The sequence below is a fragment of the Carassius carassius genome, chromosome 39, assembly GCF_963082965.1.
Source record: "Carassius carassius chromosome 39, fCarCar2.1, whole genome shotgun sequence".
NCBI classification, from domain to species: Eukaryota; Metazoa; Chordata; class Actinopteri; order Cypriniformes; family Cyprinidae; genus Carassius; species Carassius carassius.
Window position 1 is genome coordinate 12,664,848 of NC_081793.1, and position 17,418 is coordinate 12,682,265.

Genomic DNA, 17,418 nt, shown 5'->3' on the forward strand with positions numbered 1-17,418 from the left:
GCCAAAATTCATTTTTCTTTTAGCTGCAGACCTGTTTTTCTCAGCCTCCAGTTGTTTTTTCAAAATGAGTGCTTGTGTGATCTTTTTGTCTTAGGTGAAAATAACATCCATCTCTCCAGCTTCAGAGGACAGTGATTCTGGCTTTTCGTCGGTAGATCGGACAAATCAAGTACACAATTATTTCAAAATTCATAATAGCTTGGCGAATATAAACGAAAACAGCCACGTGACCATAAACTGTTGAGAAATAAATCGAAAATGGGTATTGATGCTGGATTGAATATTAAAAGAGACTGCATTTACCAGCTGCTTTTTGTCTTCAATTGTAATCTATAAAAAACAGAAAGTCATTTCTAATTATTTATTATATATCTTTATAATTAAATAGTTTTGCTCTAACAAGAATTAATCTATATTTTATTAAATCGTTGACATGTTATTTTACATTTGTGTTTAATTTTAGTAATGACCATTTTTGTTGTCATACAAACCTTCTTCATTACAATACAAAATAACTATTGTCAATATAAAAAATTATGAAAACAATAACTGTTGTACTTTTTTCAACATTGTATAGTTTATGTATTATAATTGTAAAAACAAATTTAGCAACTTTCATTGTAATCGTTCAACACTGCTCAAAAATTTAAGTTGAAATTTAAACTTTCAAAGCATGAAATAAGATACAGTATCAGTAAATTAGATTTTAATGGGGGTATTTCAATAAACTAATCATTAAATACTTGTAATCATTCAATAAATATTTCCCCTTTTCATAATATTGTTCAGAAATAAAGGCCACATTGCTAATGTTGTCCACATGATGGCGCCACAGAATACTAAATACTTCAAGATCTTTTCAGAGACAAAGCAGTTGGTAAATGAAGTCACCTTAATATTCAAATCCAGTATCATAATCAACTTCCAATTTATTTCTCAACAGTTTATGTTCAATAGCCAATTCTGTTGAAGCTATTGTCATAGCCTAGGCTTTTTATTAGAACAGAAGACAGCAAGGGTCCATAGAAAATTGCTTGGTGAATAGAAACGAAAACAGCCATGTGAACATAAACCGTTGATATATAAATCGGAAGTTGATTATGATACTGGATTTGAATATTAAAGTGATTTTATTTTCAGCTGAGCACAGTATTCTGCCTTAGTTTCACTTTTAAATCGGTTAAAAATACAAGCGAATACATAAATTGCCTCTTTTCAAGTAAATTATCTGTCCTTCTGTGAGTACTATTATATGCACAACATGAAAATAGATAACTAATATAGTGTCCCTTCTTTAATTTTTCAGTAATGTGTGATAACTTGAGAAATATGTTGTCAGTACTATTAAAATAAGATCAAATTGAATGGTATTTAGGAGATTATAGTTTTTGCATTATTACTAGATTGGGCCTTATTGAAGGTTATTAAAAAATATAATAAATATTTATAATTTTTTTTATTTATGCATATAAATAGATTAGAAATATTAGATGAGTTTGAATGAGTTTAAATTGATTAGAAATAGTTAATAAAAGCAAAGCTTGATTGAGTGTAATGGGATTTGGAGCTTGGCTCATCTGAACATCCTGTCAATTAAAGTCTGTGGTATTTTTATGATTTTTTTATATTAATTTTTATGAAAACCGTAAGTCCAATCAGTTATATATAGCACAGATATAGCACACCAATAAATAAATTTAAAAAAGACTAAATATTATTTATTTCTTATAAACTTTCATAAAACCCAATAAAGTAATTATGCAAAAACGATCATCTCCTAAATACCATTAAATTTTATCATATTTTAATAGTATTGCCAATATATTTATCAAGTTATCACAGATTACTGAAAAAGTGAACAAGGGACACTATGATAGCTATGTATTTTCATGTTGTGCATATAATAGTACTCACATAAGGACTCATAATTTGCTTGAAAAGATACACGTCCATTGTGTAACTGCATCATCTATACAAACCATTGTGCTTGGACCCCTTATGATCACCTTGATTTAAACCGCATTGTTTCAGTTACCTTGTGTGTTGTTGCCCACAACGCGACGATGACAGGACTGTGAAATAGCAAACATGGGAAAAATAGGCAGAACTTATTTCGCATCCAACTCTGACAACTGTCGTAGCTGTTATCTTAGCCTAGGCGTTTTATTAGAAAAGAAAACAGCAAGGGACCATGGAAAAAGACTGTTGCAGGTGTATTTTGTTTTTGTTTTTTTGCAGCAGGGCAGCTAAAGAATGTTTGGCACACAAGTATTGTGGCCCTTTTGCCCCATGGCCAAGCCAACATCAAAGTTAGTTCACTAACTTTTAATTCTAGTTTTAAGTGTTGCTTTTACTTACGGGTTGAATGTCAATGAAGGACCGCTTCATTTCCGTGTATGATGTGCACACCATTTTTCCATTTGTGTGGTATGGTGCAGACAGCAGGAAGGGTTTTAAAGACAATTTCTGCATGAAATTGTATATCATTTGCACTAACAGACAGACTAAACCAGTTTTCACTCCCTCCAGAAAATTTGTGGCAATATTTGCGGCTAATGTGAGTAAATTTTACCACCCTTTACCCTTTGACTGATTTGGACTTGTAGGGAGGAACAAAAGTACACTGTAAATGAAAGGAAGCTTTGTTGGACGGAATGCAACAATACACTTATTTCACCTCATTTGTCTTTTTTCATAATTTTTGGAAGTCATAGGTCTAAGTAAAATTGAAAACTTATGTATCATTAATTTAAATAGGTTACTTACCTTGAAATGTTTCAATTAACAGGCAGAAATTCTATTGTTGCAATTTTTCCTTCACGAAAAAGTCCATTGTCTAAAACATAAGTATAAACACATTTAGTAGATCACTAAAAATAACATTAAAGAGGTGTGTGAACTTGCAAGCACGATGTCAGACACTGTAATATGCTCTGGTCCCCTCCCTGCTTACCGTGGTAACGAGATGCATAGCAGATTGTCATCACTCAACTCAACCCCCCAAGATTACTGTTATAAACATGAGCCACGTCTAAAAGGCAAAGGTGGAGGTGTTGCTTCAATTTATAACAACGTTTTCAGGTTTTTTCAGAGGGCAGGCTACAAGTATAACTCGTTTGAAGTAATGGTACTTCATATAACATTATCCAAAGAAACAAATGTTAATGATAAATCCCCTGTTATGTTTGTACTGGCTACTGTATACAGGCCACCAGGGCACCATACAGACTTTATTAAAGAGTTTGGTGATTTTACATCTGAGTTAGTTCTGGCTGCAGATAAAGGTTTAATAGTTGGTGATTTTAATATCCATGTTGATAATGAAAACGATGCATTGGGATCAGCATTTATAGACATTCTGAACTCTATTGGTGTTAGACAACACGTTTCAGGACCTACTCATTGTCGAAATCATACTCTAGATTTAATACTGTCACATGGAATTGATGTTGATGGTGTTGAAATTATTCAGCCAAGTGATGATATCTCAGATCATTATTTAGTTCTTTGCAAAATTCATATAGCCAAAATTGTAAATTCTACTTCTTGTTACAAGTATGGAAGAACCATCACTTCTAACACAAAAGACTGCTTTTTAAGTTATCTTCCTGATGTATCCAAATTCCTTAGCATATCCAAAACCTCAGAACAACTTGATGATGTAACAGAAACTATGGATTCTCTCTTTTCTAGCACTTTAAATAAAGTTGCTCCTTTACGCTTAAGGAAGGTTAAGGAAAACAGTTTGACACCATGGTATAATGAGCATACTCGCACCCTAAAGAGAGCAGCCTGAAAAATGGAGCGCAGCTGGAGGAAAACAAAACTAGAGGTATTTCGTATTGCTTGGCGGGAAAGTAACATATCCTACAGAAAAGCATTAAAAACTGCTAGATCCGATTACTTTTCTTCTCTTTTAGAAGAAAACAAACATAACCCCAGGTATTTATTCAATACAGTGGCTAAATTAACGAAAAATAAAGCCTCAACAAGTGTTGACATTTCCCAACACCACAGCAGTAATGAGTTTATGAACTACTTCTAAAATCGATACTATTAGAGATAAAATTGCAACCATTCAGCCGTCAGCTACAGTATCACATCAGACAGTGCACTATAGACCCCCTGAGGAACAGTTCCACTCATTCTCTACCATAGGAGAGGAAGAATTGTATAAACTTGTTAAATCATCTAAACCAACAACATGTATGTTAGACCCTATACCATCTAAGCTCCTGAAAGAGGTGCTTTCAGAAGTCATAGATCCTCTTCTGACTATTATTAATTCCTCATTGTCATTAGGACATGTCCCCAAAACCTTCAAACTGGCTGTTATTAAGCCTCTCATCAAAAAACCACAACTTGACCCCAAAGAACTAGTTAATTATAGACCAATCTCGAATCTCCCTTTTCTGTCCAAGATACTAGAAAAGGTGGTATCCACACAATTATATTCCTTCTTAGAGAAAAATGGTATATGTGAGGATTTCCAGTCAGAATTTAGACCGTATCATAGTACTGAGACTGCTCTTCTTAGAGTTACAAATGATCTGCTCTTATCATCTGATCGTGGGTGTATCTCTCTATTAGTTTTATTGGATCTTAGTGCTGCGTTTGACACAATTGACCACAACATTCTTTTGCATAGACTTGAATACTTTGTTGGCATCAGTGGAAGTGCATTAGCATGGTTTAAATCGTACTTATATGACCGCCATCAGTTCGTAGCAGTGAATGAAGATGTATCCTATCGATCACAAGTGCAGTATGGAGTACCTCAAGGCTCAGTACTAGGGCCGCTACTCTTCACGCTTTATATGTTACCCTTGGGAGATATCATCAGGAAACATGGTGTTAGCTTTCACTGTTATGCTGATGATACTCAGCTCTATATTTCTTCGCAGCCCGGTGAAACACACCAATTTGAAAAACTAATGGATTGCATAGTCGATATAAAAAACTGGATGACGAGTAATTTCTTACTGCTAAATTCTGAAAAAACAGAGGTGTTAATTATAGGACCTAAAAACTCTGCTTGTAATAACCTAGAACACTGTCTAAGACTTGATGGTTGCTCTGTCAATTCTTCGTCATCAGTTAGGAACCTAGGTGTGCTACTTGATCGCAATCTTTCCTTAGAAAGCCACGTTTCTAGCATTTGTAAAACTGCATTTTTCCATCTCAAAAATATATCTAAATTACGGCTTATGCTCTCAATGTCAAATGCAGAAATGTTAATCCATGCATTTATGACCTCAAGGTTAGATTATTGTAATGCTTTATTGGGTGGTTGTTCTGCACGCTTAGTAAACAAACTACAGCTAGTCCAAAATGCAGCAGCAAGAGTTCTTACTAGAACCAGGAAGTATGACCATATTAGCCCGGTCCTGTCAACACTGCACTGGCTCCCTATCAAGCATCGCATAGATTTTAAAATATTGCTTATTACTTATAAAGCCCTGAATGGTTTAGCACCTCAGTATTTGAATGAGCTCCTTTTACATTATAATCCTCTACGTCCGCTACGTTCTCAAAACTCAGGCAATTTGATAATACCTAGAATATCAAAATCAACTGCAGGCGGCAGATCCTTTTCCTATTTGGCGCCCAAACTCTGGAATAACCTACCTAACATTGTTCGGGAGGCAGACACACTCTTGCAGTTTAAATCTAGATTAAAGACCCATCTCTTTAACCTGGCATACACATAACATACTAATATGCTTTTATTATCCAAATCCGTTAAAGGATTTTTAGGCTGCATTAATTAGGTAAACCGGAACCGGAAACACTTCCCATAACACCCTATGTACTTGCTACATCATTAGAAGAATGGCATCTACGCTAATATTTGTCTGTTTCTCTCTTGTTCCGAGGTCACCGTGGCCACCAGATCAAGTCTGTGTCCAGATCAGAGGGTCACTGCAGTCACCCGGATCCAGTACGTATCCAGACCAGATGCTGGATCAGCACCTAGAAAGGACCTCTACATCCCTGAAAGACAGCGGAGACCAGGACAACTAGAGCCCCAGATACAGATCCCCTGTAAAGACCTTGTCTCAGAGGAGCACCAGGATAAGACCACAGGAAACAGATGATTCTTCTGCACAATCTGACTTTGCTGCAGCCTGGAATTGAACTACTGGTTTCGTCTGGTCAGAAGAGAACTGGCCCCCCAACTGAGCCTGGTTTCTCCCAAGGTTTTTTTTCTCCATTCTGTCACCGATGGAGTTTCGTTCCTTGCCACTGTCGCCTCTGGCTTGCTTAGTTGGGGACACTTCATCTACAGCGATATCGTTGACTTGATTGCAAATAAATGCACAGACATTATTTAACTGAACAGAGATGACATAACTGAATCCAATGATGAACTGCCTTTAACAATCATTTTTGCATTATTGACACTGTTTTCCTAATGAATTATGTTCAGTTGCTTTAACGCAATGTATTTTGTTTAAAACGCTATATAAATAAAGGTGACTTTGACAAAGTGACCACATGCAAGTATCATTCTCTATGGAGATTTAAATGCTGCTTAAAGTTTGTCTATTACCTTTTCAAGGTGATTTGATTCGTTGTTGTCTTTCAAGGGTTACTGTCTGTGAGTTTGCATAACTGAGCGCGTGATTCTGTGATCACGCCTAATTCTCTCACCTCTCTCTCTCATCCTCTCTCACTCATTCTCTCTCTCTCTCTCCCTCATTTGGATTCCGTTATGTCTTGTACAAAGTTACTGTCTGTATTGTCGTATGCGTATTTACTCATGAATCATATTCATGATTGCCTCTGTCGCTCACATCACGAGTCAATGAAATGTCTGATCTTTAGCTACAAGCTCTTTAATTTTTAGTAACCGAAATTTCATAGTGATAGGATAATGTTTTCATGGCCAGAAAATATTTTTCCTTGAATTATAAGAAGTGATAACTTTATTGAAAGTTGATAAGTTAATCTTACGGCCGTTTGCTGGACAAACCACTGTTTGATTTGTGGTAATTTACAGTAAGAGATATCACTATAATTGATATGAAGAATGGAATATTGACATTAATGAGTAAATTACAGTACCTTGTAATGAGTTATTGATGTATACAATTGACCTATTTTTCATCTTCAATAATTTTAATGTAACTGTCATATGAGATATATATATATATATTAATCATATTCCTGATTAATTATTAAAATTCCCTATATATCATTTGAGTTAATTATAATGTACAACCCAGTGCGGCTACAAAGCAGACAGACTGGCTAAACCGACCGTCTGCTAGCTGCCTCACGTCACAGAGGTCAGCTAATTCTCAGCACATAGTCAAAGTCAAAGTCACCTTTATTTATATAGTGCTTTAAACAAAATACATTGCGTCAAAGCAACTGAACAACATTCATTAGGGAAACAGTGTCAATAATGCAAAAATGATAGTTAAAGGCAGTTCATCATTGAATTCAGTGATGTCATCTCTGTTCAGTTAAATAGTGTCTGTGCACCTAGATATCACACTATAGAGACTGTGTTTGTTCCCCGAACTAGAAAATACAAAAAACGTCCAAACCAAGTTAAGATTAATAATTTAATTGAGGTTCAACAAATAAAAAACAGATGCAATATGGATAAACAAATGATAAAGCTTGGCTTATTGAATATCAGATCCCTTTCTACGAAAACACTTTTTGTAAATAACATGATCACTGTTCATAATATAGATGTGCTCTGTTTGACAGAAAACTGGCTAAAACCTGATGATTACATTATTTTAAATGAGTCCACCCCCTAAGATTACTGTTATAAACATGAGCCGCGTCTAAAAGGCAAAGGGGGAGGTGTTGCTTCAATTTATAACAACGTTTTCAGGATTTCTCAGAGGGCAGGCTTCAAGTATAACTCGTTTGAAGCAATGGTGCTTCATATAACATTATCCAGAGAAACAAATGTTAATGATAAATCTCCTGTTATGTTTGTACTGGCTACTGTATACAGGCCACCAGGGCACCATACAGACTTTATTAAAGAGTGATTTTACATCCGAGTTAGTTCTGGCTGCAGATAAAGTTTTAATATGTGGTGATTTTAATATCCATGCTGATAATGAAAAAGATGCATTGGGATCAGCATTTATAGACATTCTGAACTCTATTGGGGTTAGACAACACGTTTCAGGACCTACTCATTGTCGAAATCATACTCTAGATTTAATACTGTCACATGGAATTGATGTTGATAGTGTTGAAATTATGCAGCCAAGTGATGATATCTCAGATCATTATTTAGTTTTGTGCAAACTTCATATAGCCAAAATTGTAAATTCTACTTCTTGTTACAAGTAAGGAAGAACCATCACTTCTACCACAAAAGACAGCTTTTTAAGTTATCTTCCTGATGTATCCAAATTCCTTAGCATATCCAAAACCTCAGAACAACTTGATGATGTAACAGAAACCATTGACTCTCTATTTTCTAGCACTTTAAATACAGTTGCTCATTTACGCTTAAGGAAGGTTAAGGAAAACAGTTTGACACCATGGTATAATGAGCATACTCGCACCCTAAAGAGAGCAGCCCGAAAAATGGAGTGCAGCTGGAGGAAAACAAAACTAGAGGTATTTCGTATTGTTTGGCGGGAAAGTAACCTATCCTACAGAAAAGCATTAAAAACTGCTAGATCCAATTACTTTTCTTCTCTTTTAGAAGAAAACAAACATAACCCCAGGTATTTATTCAATACAGTGGCTAAATTAACGAAAAATAAATCCTCAAAAAGTGTTGACATTTCCCAACACCACAGCAGTAATGACTTTATGAACTATATTACTTCTAAAATCGATACTATTAGAGATAAAATTGCAACCATTCAGGCGTCAGCTACAGTATCACATCAGACAGTGCACTATAGACCCCCTGAGGAACAGTTCCACTCATTCTTTACTATAGGAGAGGAAGAATTGTATAAACTTGTTAAATCATCTAAACCAACAACATGTATGTTAGACCCTATACCATCTAAGCTCCTAAAAGAGGTGCTTCCAGAAGTCATAGATCCTCTTCTGACTATTATTAATTCCTCATTGTCATTAGGATATGTCCCCAAAACCTTCAAACTGGCTGTTATTAAGCCTCTCATCAAAAAACCACAACTTGACCCCAAAGAACTAGTTAATTAAAAACCAATCTCGAATCTCCCTTTTCTGTCCAAGATACTAGAAAAGGTGGTATCCTCACAATTATATTCCTTCTTAGAGAAAAATGGTATATGTGAGGATTTCCAGTCAGGATTTAGACCGTATCATAGTACTGAGACTGCTCTTATCATCTGATCGTGGATGTATCTCTCTATTAGTTTTATTGGATCTTAGTGCTGCATTTGTCACAATTGACCACAACATTCTTTTGCATAGACTTGAACATTTTGTTGGCATTTATGGAAGTGCATTAGCATGGTTTAAATCGTACTTATACGACCGCCATCAGTTCGTAGCAGTGAATGAAGATGTATCATATCGATCACAAATGCAGTATGGAGTACCTCAAGGCTCAGTACTAGGGCCGCTATTCACACTTTATATGTTACCCTTGGGAGATATCATCAGGAAACATGATGTTAGCTGTCACTGTTATGCTGATGATACTCAGCTCTATATTTCTTCGCCGCCCGGTGAAACACACCAATTTGAAAAACTGGAATGGAATGCATAGTCGATATAAAAAACTGGATGACGAGTAATTTCTTACTGCTAAATTCTGAAAAAACAGAGGTGTTAATTATAGGACCTAAAAACTCTGCTTGTAATAACCTAGAACAATCGCAATCTTTCCTTAGAAAGCCACGTTTCTAGCATTTGTAAAACTGCATTTTCCATCTCAAAAATATATCTAAATTACGGCCTATGCCCTCAATGTCAAATGCAGAAATGTTAATCCATGCATTTATGACCTCAAGGTTAGATTATTGTAATGCTTTATTGGGTGGTTTTTCTGAACGCTTAGTAAACAAACTACAGCTAGTCCAAAATGCAGCAGCAAGAGTTCTTACTAGAACCAGGAAGTATGACCATATAAGCCCGGTCCTGTCAACACTGCACTGGCTCCCTATCAAACATTGTATAGATTTTAAAATATTGCTTATTACTTATAAAGCCCTGAATGGTTTAGCACCTCAGTATTTGAATGAGCTCCTTTTACATTATAATCCTCTATGTCCGCTACGTTCTCAAAACTCAGGCAATTTGATAATACCTAGAATATCAAAATCAACTGCGAGCGGCAGATCCTTTTCCTATTTGGCGCCTAAACTCTGGAATAACCTACCTAACATTGTTCGGGAGGCAGACACACTCTTGCAGTTTAAATCTAGATTAAAGACCCATCTCTTTAACCTGGCTTACACATAACATACTAATATGCTTTTAATATCCAAATCCATTAAAGGATTTTTAGGCTGCATTAATTAGGTAAACCGGAACCGGAAACACTTCCCATAACACCCTATGTACTTGCTAGATCATTAGAAGAATGGCATCTACGCTAATATTTGTCTGTTTCTCTCTTATTCCGAGGTCACCGTAGCCACCAGATCCAGTCTGTATCCAGATCAGAGGGTCACTGCAGTCACCTGGATCCAGTACGTATCCAGACCAGATGGTGGATCAGCACCTAGAAAGGACCTCTACTGCCCTGAAAGACAGCGGAGACCAGGACAACTAGAGCCCCAGATACAGATCCCCTGTAAAGACCTTGTCTCAGATGACCACCAGGACAAGATCACAGGAAACAGATGATTCTTCTGCACAATCTGACTTTGCTGCAGCCTGGAATTGAACTACTGGTTTTGTCTGGTCAGAGGAGAACTGGCCCCCCAACTAAGCCTGGTTTCTCCCAAGGTTTTTTTCTCCATTCTGTCACCGATGGAATTTCGGTTCCTTGCCGCTGTCGCCTCTGGCTTGCTTAGTTGGGGTCACTTCATCTACAGCGATATCGTTGACTTGATTGCAAATAAATGCACAGACACAATTTAACTGAACAGAGATGGCATCACTGAATTCAATGATGAACTGCCTTTAACTATCATTTTGCATTATTGACACACTGTTTTCCTAATGAATGTTGTTCAGTTGCTTTGACGCAATGTATTTTGTTTAAAGCACTATATAAATAAAGGTGACTTGACTTGACTAGTACAAAGCATTTAAAAAAACATGTCAATCAATCTAGCTTCATAAGAGATATTGCTGTAATTATAGGGTATTCTGATAGATGCATAACAATATTCAATATGAATAAACCATAGAAACACTATTACTGTACAATTAATTAGTGCTGGTGCGCTAAGACGAATATGGCTTCTGTTTACGCTCCCCTCTTAAAGGTTGGTTGTAGGAGTAACGTTAACGTTATGTAAATTTGGGGCACTGGTATAAATTTCCACTGAAAGAGCGGATTGATTCACGACTGAGCGCTTTTCTTTCGTCTTGGTTTTGAACTTTTATAACAGAAATAGCAGGTACATTCAAACGATTCTCACGGAAACTGCTGTCTGTCGCATGACTGATGTGTGACCTCAGCTCGCGAGTCGCTCGAGCAGCTTCTTTCACTGTCCGATCCGATAAATGGTCCGTGCGGCTTTTCTAGCTTAATTCTAATGATTTCGTCAAACTTTCACATTTCACCAGACATTTTTATCAACTTTAAGTAATACTTGTCTAAAAAGTTTTGCAGCTAACCTTATGTATTAATGCTGGCGAACACACAGGAATAGGATTCCTCTCTGGGGGAAACAAACGGACTAAAGGGAATAAAAACTTTTTTAACGTATAAAAAAGAATAATTAACGTATCAGACACATTACTTAATGTTATAAAAGTTATATACATCATACGATTATATTAACAATTACTTATCCTCATGCAGGCTGCCGCTGATGTCCGCGCTGAGTCACTGACTGGACCGTTAAATTTTGAACCGGAATGAAGCGGGAAACATATTTAACCCAAGGACGAAAAAAATGACCCAACAAATTTTAAGATAACCCAAAAAACAACCCAACGTTTTTTACTGTGTATATACACATTGTATGACTCTATTTATAGTTTGACATGTTGTTTCGGTCTTCTTTACAGAACCAACCCCGCTAGATATTGCAAAGAGACTACAATTCCACAAAATTGTAACAATGTTAACAAAATCAATGTGATTATTAATAGAGGACATTAGAGATGTTTCATGTGCAGCAGCAGATGGGGTCCATTACAATTTTTTGATGGGTTTTCACCAGTTGTCAATTTTTTACACTTTTTGCACCACACATTGTTCCACTTAATTTTTTAGATGAAAGATGTATTTAAGCATATTTGATTTCATTTTTATTTGATTACTCATGTCTCTGTTGATTTTCTTATGTACATTGATCATTTAATGTATAGTATGTATATTCAGTTGTTTTAAGTGTTAAAGTCTGTTTTTATCACTGCAAGATTTAATATGGATATGGTTTGAGTGAAGTTTTTGATTTAAATGTTAAATCTCTCACCAAGCCAAGTTACTTTTTGTATACATGTCTTCCACTCCAATGCATGTTTATTTCAAGTCATGTTTTACAAAATCCATCCATTATGTGATAAACACTTAAGACAAGTGAGTTTAGATTTGTAGTTGTAGTTAGTAAAAGCTAGGTACAAAACACATTAAACAAGTGCATGTCATTTAAAAGACATTAAAATGCAACATCTGATCGTGAGTGTAAAACTCTGGTCTCTGGGTGATAGCCCGAAGGCTTAAATCAGTTTGTAATATCAAATTTACATTGGCAAATTGCAGATTTGACAGCAATTTGACATTTAACAGCACCTAAAACAAATGGCTTCATCTGCTTATAGAAAGTACAAACGAAAAACTGCTGATAGAACCTACTGCTCAAACAAAATGTCTCTTCACACATTCTCCCTCATCATTTTGATCATTTTGTTGTACATCTCTTGTGGGGCATCCAAACCCCAGATGAAGTCCAGGTGCTCCCAGTGCTTAATGTTGCGGTGGTACACCAATTTAGGTATCTGTGTAAGCAGCAGAGCCACATCCTGAGGATCTGCCAGAGTGTCCTGCCCACCAGACCATAAGGCTATGGGTACTGTCATATCCCGCATGTTGTACAGGGGAGGGGTCGACTGATAGGGGAGAAGAAGGAAGAGACTTTAAGGCTACTTCAAGCACTGGTCAGTTTCACTACTGACTCTCAGAGTGACAGCAAACATGACACATTTATCCACACTAGATTCTAAAGTATTTAATAATAAAAAAGGACAGGCACATTAATTGTATAGTAAATATACATTTCATATGAATATGAAAATAATTTAACAATTTTGTCATCACATACTCATTCTCAAGTCATTTCCAAACCGTCTCTTCTAAGGAACACAAATGAAGATAGAGTATTTTGAAGAAAGCGTTGGTAATTAGAATTGTAAACCAAAGCTGTTTGTGTTCAGCAGAAGGAAGAAATTTATATAGGCATAAGGGTGATTAAATGATGACAGAATTTTCATTTTTGGGTCCCTTTAAGGGCAGAAATAGTCAAGTCCTCAATGTTACCTGATTATAATGTGCCATATTTCCAGCTTTTCCATAATCATAAGCCATAAGCTTACTGGATTTCACAGCCTGTAAAAAGAATACAATAGATGTATTTAAAATCAGGTAAAACTATAAAGTAGAACATTAAAATGTTTGATAGTGCCTTATTTATCAAAGAGCAGTCTGTGTGACTTTTATTGGACCATGCTGGTGTTTGTTGGGTCAGTGTGAACATGACAGTTGTTGCTTAACATCAATCCAACAGACATCTTTACATTGTTTGAGTTGTTGCTGTTTGGTGGGGCAGTGTGAACCAGCTCTAAGACATACAGAGTAAGGTGTGGTCTGAATTTATTATCTTTACAAGTAATTGCTGCTATGTATAACTACTGTCTCACTGAATCACTCAGCTTTTTGCCCTATCTAGAAAGATTGCGAGTGTAAAACTCTGGTCTCTGGGTGATGGCCCGAAGGCTTAAATCAGTTTGTAATATCAAATTTACATTGGCAAATTGCAGATTTGACAGCAATTTGACATTTAACAGCACCTAAAACAAATGGGTTCATCGGCTTACAGAAAGTATAAACGGAATATATATATATATATATATATATATGACAGACTATAATACAGTGCACCTGAGAATACATGTGGGGCAATGTGATCAAGCAGATTCAGAAAAATCTCAGTGCAGCTGTGGGTCTCACCAAAAAGCCCTTATTGTTGAAGCTGAAGAAACTGGTGTTTGTGCTTTCACTAATTTTGAGGAAATAATGTGGGATGTTTTAAAGTTTATTGCAGATGGAAAGGGACGGGGGAAGTCGTGGCATAATGGTTAGGCAGTCGGACTTGCGATCGGAGGGTTGTGAGTTCGAGTCTCGGGCCAGCAGGAATTGTCAATACCACGACTGAGGTGCCCTTGAGCAAGGCACCGAACCCCCAACTGCTCCCCGGGAGCCGCAGCATAAATGGCTGCCCACTGCTCCCGGGTGTGTGTTCACGGTTTGTGTGTGTTCACTGCTGTGTGTGTGCACTTTGGATGGGTTAAAAGCAGAGCACAAATTCTGAGTATGGGTCACCATACTTGGCTGTATGTCACTTCACTTCACATTCAGTAAGACACATTAACAGAGTTTTTTTTTTGTACCTGAGCCCAGTGAACCATGTTCTGGACTGAGGTTCCTGCTGGGCAGTGTGTTGTGTACACAGGTGTTCTGCTCTGAAAAAGAGAGATGAAGGAACCCATGAAGGAACCTTCTCAAATCCACTGAGGTAAAAAAAAAAAAAGTCTTAGTTAACAAAGCTTAAGAGTGTTATACCATGTTCAGGTTCTTCTCATCAAAGCCGCAGAGAAGAAAGAAGATGTTCCCGCACAGCACACTCAAAGGCTTTCTGCTGCAGAACTCAGTGGCAAAAAACTTAATCAAGTCATTCTGAGGAAAGAAGTCTTTTCTTCCAAAGAGATCCTACAAAAGAAAAAAACATGTTTCTTATAAATTACCATGGCTGAATGTGCATGACTGAGCTGATTCCAGTATTTCTTTTGTATATGTTTACCTAGAATGGATCTAAAGTAAATAGGCTTCAAATTATTTTTGTGTCTGTAATTAATCTTAAAAAAAAAAAAAACTCACTTTAACCCGTATGTGCTTGATGACATTCAGTTTTTATTGATTACTGATTTCTGTAATGTTACATTTATTTCTTTATCACCACCAGGAAGAAAACTGTAAAAACACTATAATGTCTTAAAGGCTCTGTTCCAAAACCTAGTAAACTTTCAACAGAGGATAGAATTTAAAGCACTACAAGAAGAATAGATCATAAGAATATATGTAGTATGCATGTAAGAATATATGTAGTATGCACACACACACACACACACACACACACACAATTAATATTAATATATATATATATATATATATATATATATATATATATATATATATACACATACACACACACACACACTGTATAGTGTTGTCACAGTATCAAAATTTGGACTTCGATACAATACCTGACTAAAATATTAAATTTTTTTAATAAAAGAAAGAAATCTCTGTTATTTTTTCCTCCCCCTTAAAAAAATCATTGTATGTGTATTTGACTGCTGAAGTGGAGTAACTGATGAAAGAGATCTGAATTTGCAAGCGCATGCTATACTTTCGTGCACGTGCTTCGGGTGTGTGATAGCGCTTTTCGATGTTTATTGCATTTTAATAACTCTTTTCAACATCAAGCACATCCCGCACTTTATTTTCTTATTCCAATTTCTTATTCACTCCAAAATTTTAGATTTTTTAAGAAGTGCTGTGCTGCACGGATATATAAAGTTTGGCATGGCAAATGTTCATGCAGGGACCTGAAGCAGAGTATGAACACACACTGTCCTTATGTCTGTTGCATGTCGACGCAACTAAAGAAATACAGCTCTTATTAAAACGCTGTCATTCTTAAATTACCGCTACTATCAAAATGAGGAATCGTAACGTTTTTTAAGCGGGGTATCACAATACCTTTTTAGTACCGTTATATTGTGCAACATTATATAGTATAAGTACTCCAAAGATAATGCACAACTAAGACACACTGCACTTGCAGCAGTCACCCCAACTGCTTCCTGTTCTGGTCCTTCTACTTCCAGGTATGAGGCCGCAGCAATGTGTGTCAGGGAAGAACATAGTGAGGTGAGAGTAGTTCCGCTGGGTGAGTAACTGCAGACCTCTACTTTCTCCCACACTTTGTGTCTTCCAAGTGGAGCTTCCGGATGAGTTTGACAGCTTGTCTCAGGGAAATTAAAATTTCTCATTTGAGGCTTGTGAAGAGGATGAGGTGTTCTCAGCATTGGAGGATGGGCTGGAACCATCGGAAGCTGATGACTCAACGGAACTGTCTCAGTCTGTGACAAACGAAGAAGAGCATTGGTCTTGAGTGTGCTTCCCCACCCTGTCCTGAATGCTCTAGGCTGGACGATTGATTTCTGGCTGCTGAGTGTGACACTAAGTCGTGTCCAGTCCCAGTATTGTTTCTTCTCTGTGCTGCATGAGGAGCTGACAAAATTGTGGAAGGCCCTTGGTTAGCACACACAGGGACATGGTCCTCAATCACCTAGCTTGGTTGGGACTTCGGGTCAACTGCGAAAAGAGCAAACTCTCCCCAATGCAGAGCATCTCTTTTCTCTGTGTAGATCTGGACTTGGTCACTATGACAGCATGCCTCTTAGAGTTGTTAGAGGATGCTCAACTATAAAACAATGCTTCTCTCAAATACTTTCAGGGGCTCATGTGGCATATGGCATCCTGAGCCGTGGTTACAGCATTTGGACTGATGCATATTCAGCACTGCCTTCATACCTGCGATGGCCACACATATCAACCATCAGGGTTGTGTTTGTTCCCGTTGCATGTTACATCTTGCCCACCACTTACTCAGGTCTCTGCTTGGCATTCACATTCTGGGTGACCTCAGTCATGAAGCAGACTCTCTCTTATTGCATGTCACGCTCCGAGGTGAGTGGAGGCTTCACCCAGGATGGTCCAGCTGAATTGAAATCGATTTGATCAGACGCAGATAGATCTGTTTGCCTCAATGTCCACTGTGGTATTCCCTGATCGAGGCCCCCTCGGCATGGACGCACTGGCACACAGCTGGCCCAGGGGCCTATGCAAGTACAGTATGCATTTTCCCCATGAGCCTCATTGCACAGATTCTGTGCAAAGTCAGGGAGGACACTCATAATAGTGACATAATGGCCCAAAAAGACTTCTTAAGCTTGTGCTGTTGGAATCAGCTCCTCCCTGGCAGATTTTCCTGAGGAAAGACCTTCACTCCCAGGGAAAGGACTCAA

General features: G+C 37.1%; 1 protein-coding gene across 1 annotated transcript in view; it reads right to left on the bottom strand.

Annotated features, from left to right (window-relative positions):
• Positions 1-12,553: 12,553 nt before the first annotated feature.
• LOC132121385 (putative lysosomal acid lipase/cholesteryl ester hydrolase) overlaps positions 12,554-17,418 on the bottom strand; it is a 29,895-nt gene continuing 25,030 nt past the window's right edge. The window contains exons 7-10 of the mRNA XM_059530721.1: positions 14,888-15,034; positions 14,716-14,787; positions 13,586-13,654; positions 12,554-13,158 (exon numbers count right to left, since the gene is read on the bottom strand). Of these exons, the coding sequence (XP_059386704.1) occupies positions 12,925-13,158; positions 13,586-13,654; positions 14,716-14,787; positions 14,888-15,034 (522 nt within the window). The 3' untranslated portion in view covers positions 12,554-12,924. The remainder of the gene's footprint in view (positions 13,159-13,585; positions 13,655-14,715; positions 14,788-14,887; positions 15,035-17,418) is intronic.